At 27.8% G+C, this 10629-nt stretch overlaps 1 protein-coding gene across 1 annotated transcript; it reads right to left on the bottom strand.

The window, feature by feature from the left end:
• Positions 1 to 5570: 5570 nt before the first annotated feature.
• LOC123264163 (ADP-ribosylation factor 6) lies at positions 5571 to 9490 on the bottom strand. Its single transcript, XM_044727318.1, has 5 exons — positions 9302 to 9490; positions 8494 to 8615; positions 8317 to 8420; positions 8048 to 8246; positions 5571 to 5743 (listed from the first exon to the last, which is right to left on the bottom strand). Exons 2-5 carry the CDS (start codon positions 8573 to 8575, stop codon positions 5601 to 5603), a joined length of 528 nt encoding a protein of 175 aa, XP_044583253.1. The 5' UTR covers positions 8576 to 8615; positions 9302 to 9490; the 3' UTR covers positions 5571 to 5600.
• Between the last annotated feature and the right edge of the window lie 1139 nt (positions 9491 to 10629).

Below are 10629 nucleotides of genomic sequence, written 5' to 3'. Positions count from 1 at the left end.
TCACTACCACCACTTGGACTACTACGACAACTGTGATCATCATCATCATCGCCCTCACACGACTCCTCTAGCTTTCTTCCTCGTGTTTGGCTCTGCCCGGTATTTTCTGTCTCTCCCTCGATTTCTTCCCACCCCTCGCCTCGCACCTCGTTCTCGTTCCTCATATTGTGTATATATATATACATAGACACCCCAGACTACGGTTGACCAGGACTCCGAGAGGCGCGCAAGCTCGGCATCATTGATTTAACATGTATGTTCACGTTGTACCAATACTTCGGTGGAGCGGCCAAAGGAGTTCAGTTCACCCCACACATATATTCCCATTCGGTTCCTCGATATGGCGCGAGGCCGATCCCGACTCCCACCAACACCCCCGGCTTAGGTAAGAATCTACCGTACGCAAGCTCTCGTCCTCGCAAGCTCCAGTTCCTTTGGCTTGTACCTAGCTACCCTTTCCTAGCCTCCCGCGGATCTCTTCCTACGTCTCTCCTCTTTCCCTCTGTCTCGGGCTTTTCTTTACATCCTCAGAAGCACCACTACAACTTCAGCTACAACTACTTCTTCTGGCATCACGCGCTCGCGACCTCACCCTCTCGCCTTTCTCTCATGCAAGTCCTTGCGCATTTTCCGGAACGCAGCCAATTCTCCCCCTTTTACTTTGCCATTTCTTCAGCCTTATATTCTTTCGTCGCAGACCGATGATTACCGTAATGACGTCTAGCTGAAAGGCTACCTCATGTTTTTATTATTATTATTATTATATTCATATCGTAACTATACCAGTATGTATTTTTACTACTTATCATAAAATGCATACTGAAATTAGGAGAAATTTGATAATATCTTGAGATTTTTCTCTGAGTTTTTGTGAAGAAAATATTCACCAGTTATTATTATTAATAAAAAAAAATTATATTTTTACATTTCTTCTCAAGTATTTTGTAAATAATCTTTATTATTAGGAAAATAAGAAAAATTTTGTTTCCAAGATAATCATATGATAAAATCGGTTTTTTTAGTGAAATTTAGTGTCATTGCAATTGACTTGAATTTGTGCCTTCTCAAGGTTTCATATCATTTTCACCGATAGTCAATTTATTATGATAAATATTTAAGGTGCATTCAAAAATACTCTATCTCCGGATATATAATTAAGAAATGACCTTGTGTCTTGTGAAATATTGACATTTTTAAAGATATAAGCTCACCCCGACATTACACTCATTAAGGCCTTTCATTTGAGTACCCACATCAATTTTTCATATATTTATATATATTATATATATATATATATGAAAAATATATGAAAATGCATATGGGTACTCAAATGAAAGCTCTTGATGAATGTAGCATCAAGATGAGCTTATACCTTAAAAAATATCAATAATTAAGAACTGACTTTGCTATCTTGTCAACTAATAATATTTTTGAAGATATAAGTTCTCCCCGACATTACACTCATCATGACCTTTCATTTGAGTACCCACATCAATTTTTCGTATATTTATGTATATTATATATATGTATATATGAAAAATATATCAAAATGCATGTGGGTACTCAAATCAAAGCTCTTGATGAGTGTAACATCAGGATGAGCTTATATCGTCAAAAACGTCAATAGTTAAGAAAGTACAGTGCAACTTAACAAAAGTCATTATTTACTAAACCAAAATTTTCTTTATTTATAGTTCACAAGTCACATAGTGACTGCAAGGTTGCTAATAATAAATTATTTTTCAAAAAATTCTTTAAAGAAGAAATAAATTACTTTATTATTTATTATATCAAGAGTGTTTTAATCCACTCTAAATGAAAGGGAAAGACTAGTTGTATCAGAGCTCTAAAAAATTCATTTCTCGCTTAACTACCCATTCGCTCCACCCAACTCCAATTTATTATTATAATGATAATAATATATATTATTACAGCAGAGCTGAAAGTATACTCGCATGACATGGGTCATAAGCCTTTGGCATTACGCGTGACCAATTGCTCGGTATCTATCTGCTGAATCGATTTTTATTACATCAGCCAACTTTTTTATCACTTTACATAGCGCACCGGGTCTTGTGGCTGTATAAGAGCCTGTGTGCCGCTGTACCCAAAACTCAGTACCCAATCCCATGACCAGACTTTACTTATACTCAGAGAGGATGCCAGTAGACTAGACTGTGCTTGCTGGTATAATACCGGACTATAACTAGGGATGCATGTACTGGCGTCCGATCGCTCAAAAACTTTTGGCACATACTCGACCTCCTGTACCCAGCATACGGGAACTTGGCACATAGATATCTTCTTCTTATTCTTATTTTTCTTGGTAGTTTCCGGTCGCCCACGATGACATAATGTACTTTTCCAGGAGAAAAATATAAAATAAAAATCTCCGCCGGATAAGAGTGACACGGCTAAATTTTTTATTTACAATTTTAGATTCTTTTTTCGATGCATGATAATATCTACAGTATATATCGCTTTTTATTTTATTTCTTCTTTTTAATTTTTTTTCCAGTGATTGATTGCTCGCGGTTTTTTATCTTGTATTTTTTAATATTGTTTTTCTTTTTTATTTATTTGAGTTTGCCATTCGGTGTATACAGATCCGGGTACGATAAACAAGCCTAGAGAGACGATGAATGCGTTGTAAAGTAGCGGAAGGGAGGCCGGAAAAATGGGTGGAAACCTTGGAGTAACCCTGACCCATGGTTACGTATTATATACCCGCACGGATTTATACTTGGGTATTTAAACTAAATTTCATTGAATTTATTTCATTATAAACGATCTCTCTTGTATAGATACTGATTGAATAAAAAAAAAAAATATTATTTGCTGGACAAATTGTCTTATACAATTTTATAAATCCTACTCGTACAGACTGGATTGAGTTTTAAATTGAATCCCATTTAATGCGATTTAACTTTTATATTTTTATTTATTCATCAGTTTTTTTTCTTCAAACAAAACAGATGAAATGAAATAAACTTTTAGTTTCGGTTATCAATTAGATAAATTGATGAATAAAAAAAAAAACTTACACTACCAATTATTTTTTATTGATTGGACTTTACGCTCTTGACTCGGATTTTAAAAATCTTTATCCGAGTATCTTGTTACCTTTGATTCTGTTATCATTTATCACATAGATACATATAAAAAAATACAACAGTAATTTAAAAATTTTGTTATTTATTGTTTTCTTATTGATTTATCGAAAATAGTGACATTAAATATCGCGATTACACATAATACACGATGGTCCGTCTATTATTGATTTATGATTTTTTTGTAAAGTAAAAAAGAAACTAGATGAACGTGTGAGAAAAATAAAACAGGAGTAGAAAGATATATATGTAAAATATAAGAATAATAGTAATGATAATAATAATAGTAATAATAAAAGTGTTATAATGAAAATTTTCGACGGGTTGCTTTTTTAAATTACAAACAGTGAACTAAAATACAATTTACATAGAACGTAAAGATAATTTTTCAGTCGTTTCTATACAGTACACCTGTTTTTTTTTTTTTTTTTTTTTTTTTTTTTCATTAATTATAAGTATAATAATTATTGAGGGATCGTATAAATTGACCACAAAAATGGATTAAAATTTACACTTTAACATTAACTAACTGTCGACTAATTTCAAAAGCAATACTGAATTGTTAGTTACAAAATATTTAATATTTATTATTATTAATTAATTCTCTGTAAAACAATTAGTCTGAAAATTTATAATTGTACGGTATTTTGTTGACAAAAGCACAATTTTAAATATTTGATTAATCATTTATTTCAATTGGCAACATTTGTTAATAATTATTACTTTATTAATAATAAAAAATATTGGAATTATTTTATAATTCAGTGAATGTTTTCGATGAATGACCGTCTAAAAATGGTTTATTTTTTTTTATACTACGGAATGCAATTGCAACGTTGCTTTGGCAACATCAAAGAAGATACGTATCCACTCCCTATATAATTCAATTTATTTAATTCCTACTTAATATGAACACTCATATATTGATCAAAAATAATCGTAATAATAATAAAATATTTTTTATGCTCATTTAACGTCGCTTGTGATTTTGCTCATGTGCTCGTTAATTTTCTTTAGCTGTTATGACATTTACAAAAAAAATAAAGTGGGAAAAAAAATTCTGCGGACAATTGAATAAAAAATATTCGATATTTTGTATTTTTAGCAATTAAAACATCTTGAGCGTTAGACATACATAATAATAATAATAATAATAATAATTATAATAATAATTCAATTCAATTATTTGCAGAAATTTTTTTATCCATTACAACTAAATCGTCGCGCCGTTGTACTTTATTTAAATTTACTATTTCATAAAAAAAACTATTTTAATTAAGCTTTATAATTTCATTCTGTTATTTATTTTTTATAAATTAAATTTATTATTTTTAGATCGATTCATCATAATTATTATTATTAATATAAATTGATTGACATAAACCACGGTATTATTTAATAATTAAATAAATAAATTCCATTGTGGTATTTATTTAAATGATTTTTAATAATTATTACTTAAAACTAAAACGTAAATAACGTTTGCAAGAAGCAATAAATTTTTACATCTCATTGTTACTAATTTTAGCGCAGAACAAAGCTCTTGCTAATTTTTTTAAAAATATAATCGCAATTAAATCAATATTTTTATTTATATATAATAGTAAATTTGTTTTGTTTCAAACTTGTGAACATCGCAATACATATTTAAAAAATTACAAGTACTGCCAATAAATGATATTATTTTTTTTGTTATATAAATATAATTTTTAAATAATAAAAAAATATCTTTTAAATCAATTGAACCTGTAAAAGCTACAAATTGATATTGCAAAAATTGTATTAAACTATTTTACAATAAAAAAAATTTTTTATAACGTTAATAAATGAAGTTACAGATTTTACAAAGTCTTTTTTTACCATTAAATTTTTTTCGAATTTTTTTTTTTTTTATTTTTATATAATAATTATTTTTTAGAACAAAAATCATCATCTTTGATAAACCTCGGGTATAATTATACAACGAAATAATAAAATAAAAAATAATAATAAGAGATAGAACCGGTAATTTTGATAAGAGAGACATTGGTAGCTCATTGTTGAACGATAGACCGTGTGAATGGGGATGTCTATGTAACAACTAAACCCACTCTCTCCTTTTTCTCCCTCTTACTCTTAAACTCTCTTTCTCTATACATATATTATTGAAACAAGCCATTGTACATTAGATTCACATTCCATCACGTTCGTAAGTTAGTTTACACACAGCGGCGGACAAGTATGTAATATGCATGTATGTAATATGTATGTAGTATGTTATGCCATCGCATCAACACATCACACATCACATCACTATTCACAATCATTCTATTTTTGCGCGTTATTATAAGCGCTGAGTCTCAACATTGTTGGCATAAGGTAAAATCACATGGCAGGCGTGTTGTATATGTTGTTGCTGTTGTAGTTATTACTTTACTTATTATTTTTCTTTATCATTATCTTTTTTAGTTTTTATTTTTAAACCACGAGGAATAAAGACTAACTAATTATTCATAATTTATGATTACTAGTCAACCAAGTAAGGCCTTCGTAAAGTCCATCCCCCGTCGTGGCACATGACGGCTGAACATACCAATTTCTATCTCGTATTCTCGTTAAGCCCAGTTTCTCCTGTATTTCGTGTGGCTTCATTGCTACAACATAATTTAAATTCCATTTAATGAATTAGATAATAATTAGCTACTTTCTTAGTAATTAAAAACCAACTACTTGCTAATTACTTTCACTTTTATCAGGTTGAAATGACTTTTAAAACGGAGCTAGCGATAACTTTTCCGTCTTACTTTCCATAAAATTAAAATTTATTTTAAACGCTTGATCTATTCATTTTTACACGGAAAAAAGTAAACTGTAGTTAATGATAGTCGATTTATAATAAGTAATGATCAAAAAATTATCATTTCAAATAGTAAACTCGTGATTTTAACAATCACTTTATAATATTTATCATTTAAATGCTACAATTCATTATTTACATGGAAGAAAATACTATTTTAAATAGTGATATTCGCTATGTGAAAGTTCAAAATGTTAAAGTATAATAATTAAGAATTTTGACTTTGATATTTATGATTTCGTACCTAAAAAATGATCGCATGATATGTAAAAAATATAAACTAGTTACTAAATTTCTATACAAGCAACGTCAATATTTACAAAGTAAAATGGTAAATTATAAAAGCAACGCTAAAAATTAAACTATAATTATTGATTTGTTTGGACTGGTAAAATATACATTTCAAGAAACAGTAATTTTTTAAGATGAGAGAGTCGTTATTTACTATTAGTGACAGCTACTAATCTCATTTTCGATATTAAATTATAAATTGTGGCTTTTACTCTTTCTACATTAAGTTTTGTAATATTTAAATTTGTGCCACCCCGATGTCCGCTGTACTATTTGAAACTAAAAATTAACCGGAAACCGAGTGAATTTTACACGAAAAAAAGTAAACTGTAATAAATGATAGTTGACTCATAATAATTAATGATCAACTGGAAAAAATTACCATTTTAAACAGTAAAATCAAGATATTATCAATCACTTTATAATATTTATCATTTAAATGCTACAATTTATTATTTATATGGAAGAAAATACTATTTCAAACAGTAATATTTGCTATGTGAAAGTCGAAAATGTTAAAGTATAATAATTAAGAATTTTGACTTTGATATTTATCATTTTGTACCTAAAAAATGATCGCATGATATGTAAAAAATATAAACTAGTTACCAAATTTCTATACAAGCAACGTCAATATTTACACAGTAAAATGGTAAATTTTATAAAACAACGCTAAAAATCAAACTATAATTATTGATTTGTTTGGACTGGTAAAATATATATTTTAAAAGTAGCATTTTTACTGTTTCAAATGTCAAATTCTCCGAGTGTGATACCTTCTCCTTCTCCTCATAGTATAGATTATATATTGAAACGGCAATTTTTACTGTTTGAAACAGTAATTTTTTAAGATAAGAGAGTCGTTATTTACTATAGTGACTGCTACTAATCACATTTTTGATAATAAATTATAAATTGTAGCTTTTACACTTTCTACATTAAGTTTTGTAATATTAAGATTTGTGCCACGCTGATGTCCGCTGTACTGTTTGAAGCTAAAAATTAACCGGAAACCGAGTGAATTTTACACGGAAAAAAGTAAACTGTAATAAATGATAGTCGATTTATAATAATTAACGATCAAAACCATTTCAAACAGTAAAATCTGGATTTTAATAATCACTTTATAATATTTATCATTTAAATGCTACAATTTATTATTTAGATGAAAGAAAGTACTATTTCAAACAGTAATATTCGCTATGTGAAAGTCGAAAATGTTAAAGTATAATAATTAAGAATTTTGACTTTGATCTTCATCATTTCGTACCTAAAAAATGATCGCATGATATGTAAAAAATATAAACTAGTTACTAAATTTCTATACAAGCGACGTCAATATTTACAAAGTAAAATGGTAAATTTTAAAAACAACGCTAAAAATCAAACTATAATTATTGATTTGTTTGGACTGGTAAAATATATATTTTAAGAGTAGAATTTTTACTGTTTCAAATGTTAAATTCTCCGAGTGTGATACCTTCCCCTTCTTCTCATAGTATAGACCGTATATAGAAACGGCAATTTTTACTGTTTGAACAGTAATTTCTTAAGATGAGAGAGTCATTATTTACTATTAGTGACAGCTACTAATCTCATTTTCGATATTAAATAATAAATTGTGGCTTTTACTCTTTCTACATTAAATTTTGTAATATTTAAATTTGTGCCACCCTGATTTTCGCTGTACTATTTGAAACTAAAAATTAACCGAAATCCAAGTGAATTTTAGTTAAATTTTTTCCGTGTATTCATAGATTGATAGAATATGTCTTTTAAATTAACCCAATTGAAATAAAAAAAATATTACCATTAGGAAGATCTTGCTTATTGGCAAATACTAATATAATAGCGTCACGCATTTCTCTGTCGTTGATAATTCGATGCAATTCTTGACGAGCCTCGTCAATTCGATCACGATCTGCACAATCCACTACAAAAATAAGTCCTTGTGTTCCGGTATAATAATGACGCCAAAGCGGGCGTATTTTATCTTGACCGCCCACGTCCTACAATTATTTGTTTTAAATTATCATAACCATAATTATAATAATTTAATAAAATTCACAATAAACTTACCCAAACATTGAATTTAACATTTCTGTATGTTACTGTTTCCACATTAAATCCTACTGTTGGTATTGTTGTGACAGACTGTCCAAATTTAAGTTTATACAATATTGCTGATTATCATTATTAAGGAATAAAATTGATTAAAAATTTACATTTAATTATTTAATAATATAAAAAGGATACTAGTTTTTCCAGCTGCGTCTAATCCCAACATAAGGATGCGCATCTCCTTGTTGCCAAATATTTTTGACAAGAGTTTGCCCATCTTGCCTGCCGGCTCACCAATTTATCTATACACACTTCACCTATATCAGTAACAATTATTATAATTAATACATTACATCATTATTATTTATATTTATACACTCAATTAATATAAGTCTACATAATATGATTAATTTACTCGTTTATATAATTTTATTCACTGTAACGTATTTTTTAATTTTATTAAGTCAAAAAAAAAAATAGTAGTTGCTGTTTTACAACTAGATATAACTTGAGGTTGTAATTTAAACTGTGAAATCAATCATAATAATGATAATGAAGATGAGAAATAGTGTGAATTAAAAAAAATATTAGTATCGCAGAAATATGAGCCGATTTACCGAGTAAAAGAATTCCGTGGGTTAGAAAAGGTTAAGTTGTCGTTGGTCGATGGCGTCCAATGAAATTTAATAAATTTAATTTATATAAAAACAACCCAATAGCTGTGAGTAATAGTAATGGCTAATTTACTAGGTATTTAGGTAATATAATATAAATAATAAACTCATTGTGTATGATGTAGACATATGTAATAATGAAAAATGTGATGCATAAATTCTTGTTAATTTAAATGACAACGAGGACATCCTGAGACACCGTCGGGTAACAGTATTTTATAAAAACCGCTAACACTAATTTTATAACCTTTCAAATCGGCCCGTGTGGCTGGTGAATTAAAAAATAAATTTATTTTATTTATTAACTAAAAATTAACCACTCAACTCACCAAAAAGCATCTACACCGAGTGAGTAATTTATCATCAACAAACAGGAACATCACAACACATTCTCGCAATCATTTACTATGTAACTATAATGTGCATCAATGACACACTGGATATTGCTGGTTTACTTTATGCTGGGCTGGATATTCTACTTCAATTTTATTCAACATCCAACACAACTACAACTGCGTCCCTGCCCCAACACACCAAACCTACATTCACTATCGATTGTCGCTATTCGATAGGTCGAAGTCGATCGCTGGGAGAGTCACTACTTTTTGGCGGGTTTTCAAACTAAGTACATGGTACTGACGTTAGCTGACAGCTGTCAATTTTTTTAATTTTTATAACAAATCAAATTTAATTGAAAAAATAAAAAAAAATAAATTAAAATTAAGGGCCAGTTTTTCAATCCGAGATCAAATTTTATCCAGGATAAAATTATTATTGCCGGTATATTTATATATATGATATATATAGATATATTTCATCATTGGATAAAATTTTATCCTGGATTGAAAAGCTGGCCCTAAGTTAACCAACACTTAGGGCCAGTTTTTCAACACCGGGTTTAAGTATTTCATCATTGTGAATATATCTATATATAATATAGATATATAGATATATTCACAATGATAAAAATACTTAAACCCGGGGTTGAAAAACAACTGGCCCTTAAAAATTTTTGATTTTTTTTTATTAGTTAAAAATTAGAACTAAAAAACTATTTTTAAAAAATTCCACGGATAATTTTTTAAATTTTCTATATGAGAAAATTTTTGTTTTAATTTTTTTTAAATTATTTTTCAATAAAATAAATTATCAAAATTTTCAAATGTCGGTTTATTTAATTTTCATGTTAATTTTTTTAATTTTTATAACAAATCAATTACTTACAATGAAAAAAATGCTTCTAAAAATTTTTATGACATTAAAATTAGCAGTCACTTAATTATTTTTTAATTTTTTTTAACAAATAAATTAAAAAAAATCCATTTTTAATTTATTAAAATTTCTATCTGACAATTTTTTTTTGCCGTAATTTACTTGTTTCAAAAATTATTAAAATTTAATAAATATCTTACTAAATTAATTTTTATAAAATTTTTTTTTAATTTTACATTCGGAATTTTTAAATTAAATTTTTTTTTGAAAAATAAAATATTAAAAAAAAATTGCATTTATAATTTTTTAAAGCTTCTAAAGATAAAATTTTGAAAATAAATTTTTCTTGTTATAATTTATCAGTTAAAAAATTTAGTGTCAATAAAATACATAATACATATGTGTAATAAATTTGCTTCAAATAAATGTTAAAATTTTTGGTCAT

Source organism: Cotesia glomerata, linkage group LG1 (genome assembly GCF_020080835.1).
Source record: "Cotesia glomerata isolate CgM1 linkage group LG1, MPM_Cglom_v2.3, whole genome shotgun sequence".
Classification (NCBI taxonomy): Eukaryota; Metazoa; Arthropoda; class Insecta; order Hymenoptera; family Braconidae; genus Cotesia; species Cotesia glomerata.
This window is presented reverse-complemented; position numbering and strand designations above follow the sequence as displayed.